At 43.9% G+C, this 20,987-nt stretch overlaps 2 protein-coding genes across 2 annotated transcripts; both read left to right on the forward strand.

Moving 5' to 3' along the window:
• The first annotated feature begins 3,622 nt into the window (after positions 1 to 3,622).
• Positions 3,623 to 4,549, forward strand: LOC118077409 (taste receptor type 2 member 8-like). The gene has a single exon (XM_060269101.2). It carries the CDS (start codon positions 3,623 to 3,625, stop codon positions 4,547 to 4,549), a length of 927 nt encoding a protein of 308 aa, XP_060125084.2.
• A 2,877-nt stretch (positions 4,550 to 7,426) lies between these two features.
• On the forward strand, positions 7,427 to 8,653 carry LOC118075287 (taste receptor type 2 member 104-like). The gene has a single exon (XM_060269100.2). It carries the CDS (start codon positions 7,427 to 7,429, stop codon positions 8,651 to 8,653), a length of 1,227 nt encoding a protein of 408 aa, XP_060125083.2.
• The last annotated feature ends 12,334 nt before the right edge of the window (positions 8,654 to 20,987 follow it).

Consider the following 20,987-nt stretch of genomic DNA (forward strand, 5'->3'; position numbering starts at 1 on the left):
ATTCGTCCAAATTTATAAATTTTCTTTACTTACAAGTCCAGATTTCTTTCTTTGGAGGCATCTAGCGCGCGTTGTCGCCGGCACAGAGCTTACCGCCTCAGAGGTAGCAAAAAGACCCAAGGCTCCGTCCGCTCTGCCTGCGCACGTCTTCCCCCCAAAAAGGGGGTTGTCGGGCGGCGAACTGGACTCAAAGGAGCTCTGCTGGGTACCCACGTCCCCGAAAAGCCCAATTCGGGGGTTCTCTGGGTGGCCGCTTTTGCCCAAGCGGCACTACCCCCCCTCTGAGGCGCCGGGAACCTCGGAACCCGAAAAGTCCCCTCCGGCTTTCAATGGCGCCAGACCGGAAGTCCTTATTTACTTCCTTTTAGCCTTGCAGAGCCACCTCAGTCAAATTGAATCCTCTGCACCCTCATTAATTCGCCAATAGAACTCTGAATGCGATCCCTGAATGCTCATTAACAACTCCCACTGAAGAACAATAGGGTGAAGTGGTGAGCTATCAAATCTTGCCTGAAAGGAGATATCTGCTCCATTGTCTTAACTGCTTAACTACCAGTAGTCACTTTGCTTTATTTATTTGATGTGTTTTTGTTACAGCTGTGTTCCCGCCCGCCTGCCCCCCAGCAAGCAGAGACCGAGCAGCTCTCGCTAAAGCAAAGCACGTCTCCCGTTTGCCCTTTTCCACTTCAGTTTTTGGAGGGGAAAAGTGCTGGTTATGGTCTGTAAAATATGTTAATTTTTTGCTTCTGGGGGGGCAGCTGCCCCCGCCTGCCCCCCCGGTACGCCTATGTGTCCTACAAATAAACACAAAATAGATCATGTTTTCCTGATACAGCAAAACTTTATATTGCAGGGGGAAGTTGTCATAATTCCAATCTCAAAAAGGGATGACCCAGGGGTGGTGGGAAGAGGGGGCGTGATACGTCTGGGGCGGGACAGGTTGGGGGAAATCACAGGGGAAAGCCGGGGTGGGGGGAGGAGGGGGTGGGATATGTCATGGATCGACACAGGGAGGTGGCACTCACATGGATTACCCACAGCAACGCGTGGCAGGGCCAGCTAGTCATATCATAAGAAAATCGATATACAGAGTATGGGTAAATACAAAGAACTACTAGAACCAAAGACACCCTGGTGGATTTCACCCTTAGAAGTGATAACGGTAAAAAAGAAAAATATGGAACTAAATTGGGCTACAAATAAGGATTTATTAAAATAAAATAAAATAAGCTGATGTTAAAAGACTATGAGGAAATAAGACACCATCCACACAGGGTGGATTCAGTATCACCAACTAAATGAAGTGTCAAGCCAGACAAGAAAAGAGGAAATCTCATTACAGTACTAGATAAAGAGTTATTACAAAATAACACCAAGGTAATTTCTTAAAATTATGGAACATTACTGGAGTGGGAGGTGAAGGACGAACAGGTAAAAGAAGTGATGATGAGATGGGCTATAGATAAAGGTAAAACTATTGAATAATCATCATGGGGGGAAATATGGAAAGAAGTTGGAAATTGACAGCTTGGCACCGAAGAGGAAGAGGGGGAGGGAGCCCTGCCCCGCATTCTACTGGAATGCCCAATCCAGATCCATGCCTTTAATAGGATGCCCTGCTTTGTCAGTGACAGCCTGGATGCAGAGAAGTGGTGTGAGTCACTAGCGGGGGAACCTCCAAGGGAACCCCTAAGGGAAGACAACATAGAGCCAGGGGATTGGTGGTGGTGGGTTGATAATGTGTGGTCAGAAGGAGAAGAGGGAGCAAACTGGAAGGAGGAGGTTTTGGAAGCTGAAGAGGTAACAGGGTTTAGTGAGCAGGAAGAGGCTGTGGGAAAGAGTAATCCTGAACCAGAGGCAGAAGAGGAGGCTGGAGAGGAAGGAGTCAAGAGGCAGCAAGGAGTCAGGCTGCTGAAGAAGGCAGGGAGCCTCCCCCTCTTGCTGTGACCAGCTCCCCTCCCCTTTGGTCTCCCAGAACCCATGGAGGTATGAAGAGGGCGGAGCGGAGAAAGAAAAGCAGAGAATTCTCCGGTTCCTTGGGTAAGATGATGGCAAGGGGGAGACTTGGAGAGAGGAGGACTCCCCTGCTCAGCGCCTGAAGGCCCCAGTCCTTCCACTCACCACCTGGCCTAGGGCGGGGCCTGATGGGCTCTATAAAGGACTGCTGCTGCTGCTGCTGCTGGGCAGAGAGGGCTCCGTTTTGTTTTGCTTTATTTAAAAATTCCTGTTATTCTTTACCTATGTGATTTTATTAAGGTTGTATTCTTAGTTTTAGATTTTGATTTATGTGGAAATTGTTTTCCATTTGGTTGTGTATTTTTTGAGGTGGTTTATGTATTGTTTGTGACTTTTGTAATTGTGCTAATGCTGTATTGTTTTAATATTCGATTGGGAGTACAAAAAAAGAAATATTATTGTTGTTGTTGTTGTTGTTGTTGTTGTTGTTGTTGTTGTTGGAAGGCAGGGACCTTCACTCCCCGCAATTGCTTCACTTGGGCATTGGGGAATTGTTGCTGGGCTCACTGGCCCTGAGCTATTCTGCTTCTTTGAATAGAGTTAACATCACTGGCACCGGCTGTTTTATTTCTGACTTCCCCCTGACTCCTGCCTTCACATGCTGCTGCCACCACTTCAGACAGTGGCTATGGCAATCCCATCACCTAAAGCAGCAGTGGGGCAGCAGCTCCCTCTTCCTCCTCGGTGCCATTTCTCTCAGGTGCTGCCTAAAGCAGCTGCTTCATCCCATGTCATTGTTGGGCCGGCTCTGTTTTCCCTAATGGATGAGGCCAACCCAAAGAGCTGTCTTGAGAATAGTGAGACAGTACATATACAGACACCTATGGAGGTTTCAACAGAGAAGCTTTGGGTTAGTGTATAAATGCTCTGTGTTAGTTCCAAGAGCAGCCTAAGCAACTTAATATCCCCAGGCCTGGGACTGACCTGTGAACCTGATGTCCCTGTATCCTTTGGTTGCCCTTCTGCCCTGACATCTGACTTACTCTTCAGTCCTGCTTCCTAGGTATCCCTTGGCCCTAAATGGCTTTGTTTGGTCCTGACTTCTTACTTGCTCTCAGTCCTGGTTCTCCCTTTCGTTCTCTTGACTCCCAAGGCTTAAATCCATGGCTCACCTAAGATTCCTCCCCATGACGCAGCCCCAGCAGCATCTCACCAGTACGTCATGGACTTAGTTGCTCTTCGACTGCAGTTCAGAAGCATATCCTATCCATGTTGTTGGAAGCTGTTTCATATTTCACATTATAACAGTTTGGGAGGTTGCTTATGGTGAAACAAAATTACCTAGAGTCCAAGAATTGAAAAAGGATACCCCTGCAATACACACACACACACACACACACACACACACACACACACACCCCAAACTGACAGAGATTGGTTGATCATTGAAATCTCAGTATATGTCAAAATCCAAGTATATATAAATAACATGATACCTGGTTCTGTCATTAGTAACAGAATCCTTCTGAGATTTGCATTTCTTTCCACACCATGATCCCATCATTTTAAAAGCCCAAGTCTCCACTGCTGGACCTCTGAAAGAAAGCAGGAGAATTACACACCGATACTTCTTCCACTCAGGCATTTTTGGCAGAAGGTAACAGCAATGGGAATAACTACTCCACTTGCTATCTTTTTGCCGATCGTTTTAGCAATTGAGTCTGCTGTTGCCTTTTTAGGAAATGGATTTATCATAGCTGTGAAAGGACACCAATGGCTCCAAAACTGGAAGATGGCCCCTTGCGACTGCCTCTTGACCAGTTTGAGCACCTCCAGAATTATGCAGCAGCTGATTGTCATGATAAATAATATTCTGTACTACAGCCTTCCAGAGAACTATACGCGTACTATTACAAAGGATATTGCCACATTTTGCTGGATTTTTCTCACCCATGTTAGCCTCTGGTGTGCCACATGGCTCAACATTTTCTACTGTGTGAAGGTCACCAACTTCCCCCATCACCTTTTCCTCTGGCTGAAACTAAGGATCAATGTACTTGCACCCAGACTGCTCGGAATGGTGGTAATAGCTCTTATGCTCTTCTCTGTTCATCCAACCATTCTTTATTTTGAAAACAAGAAGCTCTGCAATCTCTCAAGAACTCTGCCACGGAATGCCCATCTCAGCAATGTTTGCCACGACCCATTCTTCACTTTCAGAACTCTACAGTTATGTTCTTTATGCATGAGTTTCATCCTCAGTGTAACGGCATCCATGGTTTTGCTCATCTCTCTTTGGAGGCACATAAGGTATCTAAGAAAGAGAGGCTCTGTCATTAAGGACCTCAGCACTCAGGTCTATCTCAATGTCATGAAGTCTTTGTTATTCTCTCTTTTCTTTGGCATTACATATTTTGCTTCATTAATCATTCCTATGGTTAGTCTGTACAGGATTGACACAAATGGCCAATTAGTTCTTGAGATCGTGCTCTCTGCAGTCCCTTCAGCACACTCCATAATCTTAATATTGTCCAATCGAGAACTAAAAGAAATCTTCATGCACATTCTACACATCAGACAAAGGGCTGCCTAAAGGAAGAGGGCTGTTGTCATGCATCCCTTGCATCCAAGAAGACAAAATTCTCTCCCTCCATTGCCCCCTCTCTTTCTAACTTGCCTCATAATACAATGACATGAAAAAGGAATCTATGTAAAAAGAAAAACAGAAAATTAAAGAAAAGAAAATGTAGAGTCCTCACAGAAGTAGGTGTTACACAGATCATGGTGAACCCTCCCAGCTTTCACTTGGGAGCTTTCCTTTCTTCTCCGCTTCTCTCGCCCAGGGAGGTCTTCCCTTTCCCACCTCTCCACCCACTACCTACATGTAGCAAAGGCTCCAAAATAATCAGAGAAGAAAGAAGAAAATAAGAAAAGTAAAAGGACTTCTGATTTTCCATCTGTCAGTTACATAAAAAAGTCCCCCCCCAAATAAAACATTCACTCTAGAATGACATCCTACTGAGCTACTTTCCATTAGGCAATATTTACCCAATCTTCTGACCCAAATGTCTGAAATAAATTCTTTTTTATTTTCACATGAAAAGTCCAAAAGGTGTTCTCTAATTATCGTTATTAAGAAAATGTCAGCAATGTTGTTGTTTTCTAATCAAATATATCAACTTTCTCTCCTCTTAAACCTGCCCTAAGGTACGCCCCTGCCTAGAAATCCACCATTCAGTAATTATTTACTCAGACACTCCTACTTGTAAATCATTACTGACAGAGATATTGGCAGTAAGTAGAGGGGGTAGAAAATATTTTGAATCCTTTCTTTTATTAGTTATACATTCATTATTTAGTTGTTGTTGTTGTTGTTTAGTCGTTTAGTCGTGTCCGACTCTTCGTGACCCCATGGACCATAGCACGCCAGGCACTCCTGTCTTCCACTGCCTCCCGCTCATTATTTAGTACCGATCTTCAAAACATTTTTTTAGAAAGGTTTAAGATCCTGAAGCTGAGGCTACAATACTTTGGCCACCTCATGAAAAGAGAAGACTCCCTGGAAAAGACGCGGATGTTGGGAAAGATGGAGGGCACAAGGAGAAGGGGAAGACAGAGGACGAGATGGTTGGACAGTGTTCTAGAAGCTACGAACATGTGTTTGACCAAACTGTGGGAGGCAGTGGAAGACAGGAGTGCCTGGCGTGCTATGGTAACAGGGTTTAGTGAGCAGGAAGAGGCTGTGGGAAAGAGTAATCCTGAACCAGAGGCAGAAGAGGAGGCTGGAGAGGAAGGAGTCAAGAGGCAGCAAGGAGTCAGGCTGCTGAAGAAGGCAGGGAGCCTCCCCCTCTTGCTGTGACCAGCTCCTCTCCCCTTTGGTCTCCCAGAACCCATGGAGGTATGAAGAGGGTGGAGCGGAGAAAGAAAAGCAGAGAATTCTCCGGTTCCTTGGGTAAGATGATGGCCAGGAGGAGACTTGGAGAGTTGGAGAGAGGAGGCCCCAGTCCTGCCACTCACCACCTGGCCTAGGGCGGGGCCTGATGGGCTCTATAAAGGACTGCTGCTGCTGCTGCTGCTGGGCACAGAGGGCTCCATTTTGTTTTGCTTTATTAAAAAATTCCTGTTATTCTTTACCTATGTGATTTTATTAAGGTTGTATTCTTAGTTTTAGATTTTGATTTATGTGGAAATTGTTTTCCATTTGGTTGTGTATTTTTTGATGTGGTTTATGTATTGTTTGTGACTTTTGTAATTGTGCTAATGCTGTATTGTTTTAATATTCGATTGGGAGCCACCCAGAGTGGCTGGGGAGACTCAGCCAGATGGGCGGGGTACAAATAAAAAATTGTTGTTGTTGTTGTTGTTGTTGTTGTTGTTGGAAGGCAGGGACCTTCACTCCCCGCAACTGCTTCACTTGGGCATTGGGGAAGAGTTGCTGGGCTCACTGGGCCTGAGCTATTCTGCTTCTTTGAATAGAGTTAACATCACTGGCACCGGCTGTTTTATTTCTGACTTCCCCCTGACTCCTGCCTTCACATGCTGCTGCCACCACTTCAGACAGTGGCTATGGCAATCCCATCACCTAAGGCAGCTGCTTCATCCCATGTCATTGTTGGGCCAGCCCTGTTTTCCCTAATGGATGAGGCCAACCCAAAGAGCTGCCTTGAGAATGGTGAGACAGTACATATACAGACACCTATGGAGGTTTCAACAGAGAAGCTTTGGGTTAGTGTATAAATGCTCCAGGTTCTGTGTTAGTTCCAAGAGCAGCCTAAGCAACTTAATATCCCCAGGCCTGGGACTGACTTGTGAACCTGATTTCCCAGTATCCTTTGGTTGCCCTTCCGCCCTGACATCTGACTTACTCTTCAGTCCTGCTTCCTAGGTATCCCTTGGCCCTAAATGGCTTTGTTTGGTCCTGACTTCTTACTTGCTCTCAGTCCTGGTTCTCCCTTTCGTTCTCTTGACTCCCAAGGCTTAAATCCATGGCTCACCAAAGATTCCTCCCCATGACGCAGCCCCAGCAGCATCTCACCAGTACGTCATGGACTTAGTTGCTCTTCTATTATAGTTCAGTAGCATATCCGATCCATGTTGTTGGAAGCTGTTTCACATTTCACATTATAACAGTTTGGGAGGTTGCTTCTGGTGAAACAAAATTACCTAGAGTCCAAGAATTGAAAAAGGATACCCCTGCAACACACACACACACACACACACACACACACCAAACTGACAGAGATTGGTTGATCATTGAAATCTCAGTATATGTCAAAATCCAAGTATAATTAACATGATACCTGGTTCTGTCATTAGTAACAGAATCCTTCTAAGATTTGCATTTCTTTCCACACCATGATCCCATCATTTTAAAAGCCCAAGTCTCCACTGCTGGACCTCTGAAAGAAAGCAGGAGAATTACACACCGATACTTCTTCCACTCAGGCATTTTTGGCAGAAAGTAACAGCAATGGGCATAACTACTCCACTTGCTATCTTTTTGCAGACCATTTTAGCAATTGACTCTGCTGTTGCCTTGATAGGAAATGGATTTATCATCGTTGTGAATGGGCACCGATGGCTCCAAAACAGGAAGATGGCCCCTTGCGACTTCCTCTTGACCTGTTTGAGCACCTCCAGGATTATGCTGCAGCTGACCATGCTGACAAATAAAATTCTGTACTGCAACTCTGCAGAGAGTGATATGCGTGCATATGGACGAGATATTGGCACATTTCTGTGGATATTTCTCAGCAACGTCAGCCTCTGGTGTGCCGCATGGCTCAACATCTTCTACTGTGTGAAGGTCACCAACTTCCCCCATCACCTTTTCCTCTGGCTGAAACTAAGGATCAATGTACTTGCTACCAGTTTGAGCACTTCCAGAATTATGCTGCAGCTGACTGTCATGATCAATTATATTCTGTACTACAGCCTTCTAGAGAAATATATGCATAGTTTTACACAGGATATTAGCTCATTTTGCTGGATGTTTCTCACCCATGTTAGCCTCTGGTGTGCCACATGGCTCAACATTTTCTACTGTGTGAAGGTCACCAACTTCCCCCATCACCTTTTCCTCTGGCTGAAACTAAGGATCAATGTACTTGCACCCAGACTGCTCGGAATGGTGGTAATAGCTCTCATGCTCTTCTCTGTTCATCCAACCATTCTTTATTTTGAAACTAAGAAGCTCTGCAATCTCTCAAGAACTCTGCCACGGAATGCCAGTCTCAGCAAGGTTTGCGACAACCCATTATTCGTTTTCAGAACTGTACAGTTATGTTCTTTATGCATGAGTTTCATCCTCAGTGTAACGGCATCCATGGTTTTGCTCATCTCTCTTTGGAGGCACATAAGGTATCTAAGAAAGAGAGGCTCTGTCATTAAGGACCTCAGCACTCAGGTCTATCTCAATGTCATGAAGTCTTTGTTATTCTCTCTTTTCTTTGGCATTACATATTTTGCTTCATTAATCATTCCTATGGTTAGTCTGTACAGGAAAGGCACAAATGCCCGATTAGCTCTTGAGATCGTGCTCTCTGCAGTTCCTTCAGCACACTCCATGATCTTAATATTGTCCAATCAAGAACTGAAAGAAATCTTAATGCACATTCTACACATCAGACAAAGGGCTGCCTTAAAAGAAGAGGGCTGTCCAAAAGTCCAAATGGTGTTCTCTAATTATCATTATTAAGAAAATGTCAGCAATGTTGTTGTTTTCTAATCAAACATATCAACTCTCTCTCCTCCTAAGCCTGCCCTAAGGTACGCCCCTGCCTAGAAATCCACCATTCAGTAATTATTTACTCAAACACTTCTACTTGTAAATCACTACTGACAGGGATATTGGCAGTAAGTAGAGGGGGTAGAAAATATTTTGAATCATTTCTTCTATTAGTTATACATTCATTATTTAGTACCGATCTTCAAAACATTTTTAAAGAAAGGTTTAAGATCCTGAAGCTGAGGCTACAATACTTTGACCACCTCATGAGAAGAGAAGACTCCCTGGAAAAGACCCTGATGTTAGGAAAGATGGAGGGCACTAGGAGAAGGGGACGACAGAGGATGAGATGGTTGGACAGTGTTCTCGAAGCTACGAACAACAACAACAACAACAAGAAGTCATTCTCTTGAGTCACCACTTTACCTGAAGATATGATTACCGAGTGTATGGCAGGTGGCATCAGGAATGCAGGACTATCACGTTTGTTGCTACTCCCTCCTTCAATATTTCGCTGTGCTATGCCAAGGATTGAACAGCCATGTCTTCAGAGCCATGGAAGTCCTCTGGCGATGAGAGCATGTCCCTCTCAGCTGAGCACTGGGCAAGGATCCCTAAAAATTCCTGGGTGCCTAGTTCCCAGTAAATGCGATGTTTGATCAATGGACTTAGCAAGGTCTAAAAAAGACGAGTCAAGCCAACCCAACCCAAAAAGTCATATTGAGATCTCTGAGACTGTACATGACCGGAACCACTGAAGCTTGAACAGAGCATTGGGTTTGTGTGTCAATGCTCCGAGTTCTGAATTACTTCCAACATGTGCTTGGGAAGTTTAATATCCCTAGGCTTCGGGCTGACCCTATGCTGTGGGTGTTCTTGTGTCCTTTGGTTGCCCTTTGGCCCAGATGTCTGGCTTACACTTCAGTCCTGCTTCTGAATAATCCTTGGGCCCTAAATGACTTTTTTTGGTCCTGACTTATAGCTTGCTCCTCAGCCTATGTTAAAATCCAAGTATATGTGAATAACATGATACCTGGTTCTGTCATTAGTAACAGAAACCTTCTGAGATTTGCATTTCTTTCCGCACCATGATCTCATCATTTTAAAAGCCCATGTCTCCAGAGTTTCCACTGCTGGAATGGGCACCAATGGCTCCAAAACAGGAAGATGGCCTCTTGCGACTGCCTCTTGACCAGTTTGAGCACCTCCAGAATTTTGTTGCAGCTGACTGTCATGATAAATAATATTCTGTACTACAGCCTTCCAGAGAAATATACGTGTACTTTTACACAGGGTATTGGCTCATTTTTCTGGTTGTTTCTCAGCAATGTTAGCCTATGGTGTGCTACATGGCTCGATATTTTCTACTGACGATTTCTATGATCCATGATAGGTCCTCAAATACCAGGAAGGAGTCTCTCTGAACAATGTTTGGGATTGTCATGATGACTTACATGACTTAGTGAGCTATTATCTCTACGTTCTAATTCAACGCTAGATATATGTATGTTTATTCATTTGCTCTTATACGGGGACCAGGCAAGGCTGCCCTCTTTCAGCCTTATTATTTATCATGGTACTTGAACTCCTAGCGATTGCAATAAGGAAAGACACAAAAAATAAAAGGCATAACAGTGGAGGAAAAAAAATCACATCGGGTTGAACGCGAGCGCCGGCGGCAGCGGGAGAGATTTTCTCCTGTCCTTTGAAGGGTCCTGGGGGGGTCTGCAGAGCGCGCTGCCCCCCGAAAGTTCAGGTAGAGCGACCTGAAGCCTTGGTGACCTGGCGGCTGTCTATTTTTGACCTCCCTTCCCCCCCGAAGAGCCCTAATAAGGGCGCGAGAGCGGGGAAGGTGGAAGGCAGAGACACGGCAGGCATAGCGCTTCCCTTCATCGGAGCAGCTCTGACATCCGACGGTGAAACAGCGTTCAACTTTCTTCGAAAATAAATACTGGAACACCTGAATCTGGCCACAGTGAGTAAAATCTGAAGTTTGCCATAATTTTCAAGCAATTTGGCCACCGGGAGAACTCTTAAAACGGAGGTCGGGTTCTCCCCCCCTGCGGTAGCGCTGAAAGCAAAGACAAGCCTCCGCAGCGAACTGTTTAAAGCGAGACTTTGTAACCTTTATTTCTTCGACTTTCTGCTTTACTACAAAAGAGAGCAGGGTCTCTAAAATAACCCTGCAGTTTCAAGTTTTAAAGTATTAATGGATCGCTTCAGAACCCTGGAAGCGGGACTCCGTCTGCTCTAGCCAGGCATTCCTTTGTGACGTCAGAGAACAATCAACTCATGAACTTCTGTTCACCCTTTGACAGGCTTTGATCTGACTGCAGCCTTTCTGTTAAAGGAATAAAGGCCAGTTTAAGGTAAAATCTGCAACTTTCTAACCCAAAAAAGCCAGGAATCTTATGCTACAATATTACCCTTGTTAGAATTGTTTCAATTTCCACACTCAGACTGCCTATTTGTGACTGTGTTTCATAACTGACTGAAGCTGGGAACATTCTGATAAGATGACCTTGAGGAGGTTTTGCTCAACAGGATTAGAAAGGACGATGAAATAAAAGGAGTGACTGTAGGGAAGAAACAATATAAACTTAAAGCCTTTGCAGATGATCTTGTCCTGACATTAGAGGATCCAGAGTCCAGTGTGCAAAGGGCTCTGGAAGTAATTCAAGAATTTGGAAAGGTAGCAGGTTTTAAATTGAATAAAACAAAAACCAAAGTTTTAGATAAGAATTTAGATAGTAAATTAAGTTAAGTTAAGAAAGTAAATTAAGTTAAGTTAAGAAAGTAAAGTACCTTGGTGTTAATATGACTGCAAAAAATTTGAATCTATTTAAAGACAATTATGTGAAAATGTGGAATGAAGTGAAAAAAGATTTAGAAACCTGGACCAACTTGAAACTTTCTCTGTTGGGCCGTATAGCTACTGTTAAAATGAATGTATTGCCAAAGATGTTGTTCTTATTTCAATCGTTGCCAATAGTCGAGAAGTTGGATTGCTTTAAAGAATGGCAAAAGGCTTTGTCAAAATTTATATGGCAGGGGGAAAAGCCAAGAATTAAATATAAGATACTTACTGATGATAAACAAAGAGGTGGCTTTTCCCTGCCAGATTTAAAGATTTATTATGAAGCAGCGACCTTTTGCTGGTTGAAGGATTGGTTTTTGTTGGAAAATTCAGATATTCTAGATTTAGAAGGATATGACAATGTTTATGGCTGGCATGCATATGTATGGTATGATAAAGTAAAGGCCCATAGAGGCTTTAAAACACATATAATAAGAAAAGCATTGTACAGTGTTTGGTCCAGGTATAAAGATTTGCTAGAAAGAAAAACACCTAAATGGATTTCACCGTTAGAGGCCAAGGTTCGTAAAAGAGTAAACATGGAACCCAGTTGGCCGAAATATAGAGATTTGTTGATTCAAGAAGGAGACCAATTTAAGTTAAAGACTTATGAGGAGTTGAAATGTAAATTAGATGATTGGCTCCAATACCATCAGATAAATGAAGTTTTCAAAATGGATAAATTAATTGGTTTTCAATCAGAGAGGTCAAAGTTGGAAACAGAATTGTTAGAACCCAAGTCGAAAATACTTTCCAGAATGTATAAATTGCTGCTTGAGTGGCATACGAAAGATGAACAAACAAAGAATGTTATGATTTTGTGGGCAAAGGATGTGGGTCATAATATTATGATTGAGGAATGGGAGAAATTGTGGAATGTGAATATAAAGTTTACTGCATGTAGTTTATTACAAGAAAATTTAATGAAGATGATGTATAGATGGTATCTTACACCAGTAAAATTGGCAAAGATATACCACAGTCATGATAATAAATGTTGGAGATGTAAGAAAGAAGTAGGATCCTTTTACCACATGTGGTGGACGTGTCCACTAGTAAGTGACTTCTGGAACAAGATTTATAATGAACTAAAGAAAGTGTTGAAAAACACATTTGTTAAAAAACCAGAAGCGTTTCTAGTGGGCATTGTAGGGAAAGAGATTCCAAAGAAAAATGTACCTTTTTTAATGTATGCTACAACGGCAGCGAGACTTCTGATTGCTAAGAACTGGAAACAACAAACATTACCAACGATCGATGACTGGCAGATGAAGATGATGGAGTTTATGGAACTGGCTGAGATGACCAGAAGAATCCGCAACCAGGGAGAAGAAGTGATGGAAGAAGAATGGAAATACTTTAAATTATATCTTTAAAAATATGCCAAAGTAATATATTAGAATAGAAATTAAGTTGTAAATGAACTGTGGAAATTTATAATATGTGAGATGACAGTTAAAAAATAAGATATATAAGGTGATTAAAATGATATAGAATTTGCTAACTATAAATTTACTAAAGGACCACAGGGAGGGAAACCCGAGGGGGTCCCTACAAACAATGTGAAGGGACTAAGGAACAAGCAATTTGATTCTGTGTTTTTATTCTTTTTTGTAGTGTTACCATTGTTGTGTTTTTTCTTTTTTTGTGCTCTTTTTTTTGTATTCTGAAAAACCTTAATAAAAAATATTATAAAAAAATCACATAAAATAAAGGCCTTCACAGATAATAATAATAATAATTTACTATTTATACCCCGCCCATCTGGCTGGGCTTCCCCTGCCACTCTGGGCAGCTTCCAACAAACATTAAAATACATCAAATATCACAGATTAAAAACTTCTTTTAACAGGGCTGCCTTTAGGTATTTTCTAAATGATCTGTTATTAACCCAGAAGAAAGTGTGCCACAAATAACAGAAAGAATTCTTGAATTTGAGAAAGTAGCAGGATTCAAGTTAAACAAAAACAAGACCAATATGTAACCAATCAATCAATCAATATACTTTATTCGACCGATAGTCAGAAACAAAACAAAAACATTTCTCAATACAAATATAAACATATAAAACTGAAGGCATCAGAGGGATATATAAAAGTATTAAAAATATAAAACTGAAGGCATCAGAGGGATACATAAATGGGGTATGACCGCGCTACTAAACCTCCTACAGGTAACCCACATCAAGACATTCGATTATACGTTTCCGACACTTGAGCGCCAGGAAGAGGAATTTAGCCACCGAGAAGGTTATTTTCCCAGTGGGCTTGTTTAGCAAATATGCTGCCTGCCGTTCTCTTAGTCAGGAACTAAACTGAGATAAATATGGGGCTATAAGATATTGCCTTAAATCATTATAAAAGGGACAACTCAGTAGAATGTGTTCTGTGGATTCTACCTCACCCAAGGCACAGTATATATATGGTGAATGTGCATGTGTGTTATTCCCCACTTTTCTCCCACAAGTACTTACCCGATCGTCCTGAAATTTGGCCACAACTTCAGAGTCACATGTGAGCAGGTAATCATGCACTTACACTGACCAGCTGACACACCAAACACAGGTAAAACCCTGGATTTGTGGTCAAAAATTGCACCCTCCAGTGGACATTCAATGAACAACAGACAAACATACTCCCACAATCCCTCATGCCCTGGAGACCACGCCTCCAACAGAGAGCAAACTGCCCCGAGACCAAGCCGCTCCTCAGGGAACCAAGCCCGCCTCAGAGATCGCTCCAAGACCAGGCCGCTCCCCAGGGACCCGCGCCCGCCCAGGAGATCACGTACCAGCGACCCCTTCTCCCCCCGACCAAGCCCACTCCACACACACACACACCACATGGATCCCACCCTTGCCGATCCCGCCGCCTCCCGCGACCCCCTCCTGCCCTGAGCAAGCCCACTCCACACCCCCACCCTACAGATCCCGCCCCCGATCCCTTAACCTCCCGCGACCCCCTCCCCCTCGAGCAAGCCCACTCCACACCCACCCACCCCACGGATTGCACCCCCGTTAATCCCACCGCCTCCTGAGACCCACCCCCGGCCCGGAGATCACACTGATCCACTCCCCCACACCCACGGATCCCGCCGCCGATAACGCGACCCCCACAGACCAGGCCGCCTCCACAACAGCCCTAGGCCTCTCCAAACTAATTCCCGTGACCCCCTCCCCCCGAACAAGACCCCACCCCACCCCACAGATCGTACCCCCGCTGATCCCGCCGCCTTGCGGGACCCACCCTCACACTGGAGATCACACCGATCCACCCCCACCCCATGGATCCCACCAGGGCAGTCTTGAGCAGGTTGGGCACCATGGCGCTGAGGGGCGGAGATCGCTCCGGCACCCCCGCCCTCGCAGGGCACAGCATGGTTTCCTAGCACCCCACGCCACCGGGAGTCTACCTAGAGCCGGCTCTGGATCCCACCACCGCCGATAACGCCACCCCCACGAACCAGGCCGCCTCCACAACAGCACTGGGCCTCTCCAAAAGACAAAAATAAATACCTCACTTCAAAATGTTAACTAACTTTTTCCTTTCTTCACAATTTCACACTAAGCCAAACAATTCTTTAGCAAGCCTGACCGGAAAATTGTGACCACTTTGTTCCTTCCTTGGTCCTGCTGCTGCAGCACTACTAAAAACGTTTTACATGTCAACCTGGACTTTTGCTTTGTATCTCCCAAGCAAACCAAAAGAAGGAAACAAAACTTGCCTACTGTTTGTGGATTGTTTGAAACAAGACAAACCATAAGTCTGGGTTTGCACATATAATGGTAAGTCTAAACATGGCTGAGCTTCAAATAGCAGCAGGAGCAGTGCAAAAATCTGGTTACAGGTCAGCTTAATAGAAACCCCGACATATGTCCTACAAATAAACACAAAATAGATCATGTTTTCCTGATACAGCAAAACTTTATATTGCAGGGGAAAGTTGTCATAATTCCAATCTCAAAAAGGGATGACCCGGGGGTGGTGGGAAGAGGGGGCATGATACGTCTCTAACGGGACAGGTTGGGGGAAATCACAGGGGAAAGCCAGGATGGGGGGAGGAGGGGGTGGGATATGTCATGGATCAACACAGGGTGGTAGCACTCACAGGGATTAGCCACAGCAACGCGTGACAGGGCCAGCTAGTCATATCATAAGAAAATCGATATACAGAGTATGGGTAAATACAAAGAACTACTAGAACCGAAAACACCCTGGTGAATTTCACCCTTAGAAGTGATAACAGTAAAAAAGAAAAATATGGAACTAAATTGGACTACAAATAAGGATTTATTAAAATAAAATAAAAAAACTGATGTTAAAAGACTATGAGGAAATAAGACACCATCCACACAGGGTGGATTCAGTATCACCAACTAAATGAAGTGTTCAAGCCAGACAAGAAAAGAGGAAATCTCATTACTAGATAAAGAGTTATTACAAAATAACACCAAGGCAATTTCTTAAAGTTATGAAACATTACTGGAGTGGGAGGTGAAGGACGAACAGGTAAAAGAGGTGATGATTAGATGGGCTATAGATAAAGGTAAAACTATTGAATAATAATCATGGGGGAAATTATGGAAAGAGAGTTGGAAATTGACAGCTTGGCACTGAAGAGGAAGAGGGGGAGGGAGCCCTGCCCCACATTCTACTAGAATGTCCAATCCAGATTCATGCCTTTAATAGGATGCCCTGCTTTGTCAGTGACGGCCTGGGTGCAGAGAAGTGGTGTGAGTCACTAGCAGGGGAACCTCCAAAGGAACCCCTAAAGGAAGACAACATAGAGCCAGGGGATTGGTGGTGGGATGGCAATGTATGGTAAGAAGGAGAAGAGGGAGCAAACTGGAAGGAGGAGGTGTTGGAAGCTGAAGAGGTAACAGGGTTTAGTGAGCAGGAAGAGGCTGTGGGAAAGAGTAATCCTGAACCAGAGGCAGAAGAGGAGGCTGGAGAGGAAGGAGTCAAGAGGCAGCAAGGAGTCAGGCTGCTGAAGAAGGCAGGGAGCCTCCCCCTCTTGCTGTGACCAGCTCCCCTCCCCTTTGGTCTCCCAGAACCCATGGAGGTATGAAGAGGGCGGAGCGGAGAAAGAAAAGCAGAGAATTCTTCAGTTCCTTGGGTAAGATGATGGCAAGGAGGAGACTTGGAGAGTTGGAGAGAGGAGGCCCCAGTCCTGCCACTCACCACCTGGCCTAGGGCGGGGCCTGATGGGCTCTATAAAGGACTGCTGCTGCTGCCGCTGCTGCTGGGCAGAGAGGGCTCCGTTTTGTTTTGCTTTATTAAAAAAATCCTGTTATTTTTTACCTATGTGATTTTATTAAGGTTGTATTCTTAGTTTTAGATTTTGATTTATGTGGAAATTGTTTTCCATTTGGTTGTGTATTTTTTGATGTGGTTTATGTATTGTTTGTGACTTTTGTAATTGTGCTAATGCTGTATTGTTTTAATATTCGATTGGGAGCCACCCAGAGTGGCTGGGGAGACTCAGCCAGATGGGCGGGGTACAAATAAAAAATTGTTGTTGTTGTTGTTGTTGTTGTTGTTGTTGTTGGAAGGCAGAGACCTTCACTCCCCACAACTGCTTTAATTGGGTATTGGGGAAGAGTTGCTGGGCTCACTGGGCCTGAGCTATTCTGCTTCTTTGAATAGAGTTAACATCACTGGCACCGGCTGTTTTATTTCTGACTTCCCCCTGACTCCGGCCTTCACATGCTGCCACCACCACTTCAGACAGTGACTATGGCAATCCCATCACCTAAGGCAGCTGCTTCATCCCATGTCATTGTTGGGCCAGCCCTGTTTTCCCTAATGGATGAGGCCAACCCAAAGAGCTGCCTTGAGAATGGTGAGACAGTACATATACAGACACCTATGGAGGTTTCAACAGAGAAGCTTTGGGTTAGTGTATAAATGCTCCAGGTTCTGTGTTAGTTCCAAGAGCAGCCTAAGCAACTTAATATCCCCAGGCCTGGGACTGACCTGTGAACCTGATGTCCCTGTATCCTTTGGTTGCCCTTCCGCCCTGACATCTGACTTACTCTTCAGTCCTGCTTCCTAGGTATCCGTTGGCCCTAAATGGCTTTGTTTGGTCCTGACTTCTTACTTGCTCTCAGTCCTGGTTCTCCCTTTCGTTCTCTTGACTCCCAAGGCTTCAATCCATGGCTCACCAAAGATTCCTCCCCATGACGCAGCCCCAGCAGCATCTCACCAGTACGTCATGGACTTAGTTGCTCTTCTATTATAGTTCAGTAGCATATCCTATCCATGTTGTTGGAAGCTGTTTCACATTTCACATTAAAACAGTTTGGGAGGTTGCTTCTGGTGAAACAAAATTACCTAGAGTCCAAGAATTGAAAAAGGATACCCCTGCAACACACACACACACACACCCCAAACTGACAGAGATTGGTTGATCATTGAAATCTCAGTATATGTCAAAATCCAAGTATAAATAACATGATACCTGGTTCTGTCATTAGTAACAGAATCCTTCTAAGATTTGCATTTCTTTCCACACCATGATCCCATCATTTTAAAAGCCCAAGTCTCCACTGCTGGACCTCTGAAAGAAAGCAGGAGAATTACACACCGATACTTCTTCCACTCAGGCATTTTTGGCAGAAAGTAACAGCAATGGGCATAACTACTCCACTTGCTATCTTTTTGCAGACCATTTTAGCAATTGACTCTGCTGTTGCCTTGTTAGGAAATGGATTTATCATCGTTGTGAATGGGCACCGATGGCTCCAAAACAGGAAGATGGCCCCTTGCGACTGCCTCTTGACCAGTTTGAGCACTTCCAGAATTATGCTGCAGCTGACTGTCATGATCAATTATATTCTGTACTACAGCCTTCTAGAGAAATATATGCATAGTTTTACACAGGATATTAGCTCATTTTGCTGGATGTTTCTCACCCATGTTAGCCTCTGGTGTGCCACATGGCTCAACATTTTCTACTGTGTGAAGGTCACCAACTTCCCCCATCACCTTTTCCTCTGGCTGAAACTAAGGATCAATGTACTTGCACCCAGACTGCTCGGAATGGTGGTAATAGCTCTCATGCTCTTCTCTGTTCATCCAACCATTCTTTATTTTGAAAACAAGAAGCTCTGCAATCTCTCAAGAACTCTGCCACGGAATGCCAGTCTCAGCAAGGTTTGCGACAACCCATTATTCGTTTTCAGAACTGTACAGTTATGTTCTTTATGCATGAGTTTCATCCTCAGTGTAACGGCATCCATGGTTTTGCTCATCTCTCTTTGGAGGCACATAAGGTATCTAAGAAAGAGAGGCTCTGTCATTAAGGACCTCAGCACTCAGGTCTATCTCAATGTCATGAAGTCTTTGTTATTCTCTCTTTTCTTTGGCATTACATATTTTGCTTCATTAATCATTCCTATGGTTAGTCTGTACAGGAAAGGCACAAATGCCCGATTAGCTCTTGAGATCGTGCTCTCTGCAGTCCCTTCAGCACACTCCATGATCTTAATATTGTCCAATCAAGAACTGAAAGAAATCTTAATGCACATTCTACACATCAGACAAAGGGCTGCCTAAAAAGAAGAGGGCTGTCCAAAAGTCCAAATGGTGTTCTCTAATTATCGTTATTAAGAAAATGTCAGCAATGTTGTTGTTTTCTAATCAAACATATCAACTCTCTCTCCTCCTAAGCCTGCCCTAAGGTACGCCCCAGCCTAGAAATCCACCATTCAGTAATTATTTACTCAAACACTTCTACTTGTAAATCACTACTGACAGGGATATTGGCAGTAAGTAGAGGGGGTAGAAAATATTTTGAATCATTTCTTTTATTAGTTATACATTCATTATTTAGTACCGATCTTCAAAACATTTTTAAAGAAAGGTTTAAGATCCTGAAGCTGAGGCTACAATACTTTGACCACCTCATGAGAAGAGAAGACTCCCTGGAAAAGACCCTGATGTTGGGAAAGATGGAGGGCACTAGGAGAAGGGGACGACAGAGGATGAGATGGTTGGACAGTGTTCTCGAAGCTACGAACAACAACAACAAGAAGAAGAAGTCATTCTCTTGAGTCACCACTTTACCTGAAGATATGATTACCGAGTGTATGGCAGGTGGCATCAGGAATGCAGGACTATCACGTTTGATGCTACTCCCTCCTTCAATATTTCACTGTGCTATGCCAAGGATTGAACAGCCATGTCTTCAGAGCCATGGAAGTCCTCTGGCGATGACAGCATGTCCCTCTCAGTTTAGCACTGGGCAAGGATACCTAAAAATTCCTGGGTGCCTAGTTCCCTCCATAATTTCTAAAATTAGTAAATGTGATGTTTGATCGATGGACTTAGCAAGGTCTAAAAAAGACGAGTCAAGCCAACCCAACCCGAAAGGTCATATTGAGATCTCTGAGACTGTACATGACCAGAAGCACTGAAGCTTGAACTGAGCTTTGGGTTTGTGTGTCAATGCTCCGAGTTCTGAATTACTTCCAACATCTGCTTGGGAAGTTTAATATCCCTAGGCCTCGGGCTGACCCTATGCTGTGGATGTTCTTGTATCCTTTGGTTGCCTTTGGCCCAGATGTCTGGCTTACACTTCAGTCCTGCTTCCGAATTATCCCTGGGCCCTAAATAACTATTTTTGGTCCTGACTTATAGCTTGCTCCTCAGCCTATGTTAAAATCCAAGTATATGTGAATAACATGATACCTGGTTCTGTCATTAGTAACAGAAACCTTCTGAAATTTGCATTTCTTTCCACGCCATGATCTCATCATTTTAAAAGCCCAAGTCTCCAGAGTTTCCACTGCTGGACAGCTGAAAGAAACCAGGAGAATTACACTCTGATACTTCTTTTCTTGCAGAAGAGTAACAAAATGGGCATAACTACTCCATTTGCTATCTTTTTCCAGATCATTTTATCAATTGAGTCTGCTGTTGCCTTTTTAGGAAATGGATTTATCATAGTTGTGAATGTGCACCGATGGCTCCAAAACTGGAAGATGGACCCTTGCAACTGCCTCTTGACCAGTTTGAGCACCTCCAGAATTATGCTGCAGCTGACTGTCATGATCAATTATATTCTGTACTACAGCCTTCCAGAGAAATATACGCGTACTTTTACACAGGATATTGGCTCATTTTTCTGGTTGTTTCTCAGCAATGTTAGCCTCTGGTGTGCCACATGGCTCGATATTTTCTACTGTGTGAAGGTCACCAACTTCCCCCATCACCTGTTTCTCTGGCTGAAGCTAAGGATCGATGTACTTGCACCCAGACTGCTCGGAATGGTGGTAATAGCTCTCATCCTCTTCTCTGTTCATCCAACCATTCTTTATTTTGAAACTAAGAAGTTCTGCGATCTCTCAGGAACTCTGACACAGAATGCCAGTCTCAGCAAGGTTTGCCACGACCCATTATTAGCTTTTAGAACTCTACAGTTCTGCTCTATATGCATGAGTTTCAT

This window comes from Zootoca vivipara, chromosome 15 (assembly GCF_965207765.1).
Source record: "Zootoca vivipara chromosome 15, rZooViv2.hap1.1, whole genome shotgun sequence".
Lineage (NCBI taxonomy): Eukaryota > Metazoa > Chordata > Lepidosauria > Squamata > Lacertidae > Zootoca > Zootoca vivipara.

What these genes read in the sequence shown, in the direction of transcription:
- LOC118077409 (XM_060269101.2), top strand. Translation starts at nt 3,623, where the DNA reads ATGGGAATAACTACTCCACTTGCTATCTTTTTGCCGATCGTTTTAGCA.
- LOC118075287 (XM_060269100.2), top strand. Translation starts at nt 7,427, where the DNA reads ATGGGCATAACTACTCCACTTGCTATCTTTTTGCAGACCATTTTAGCA.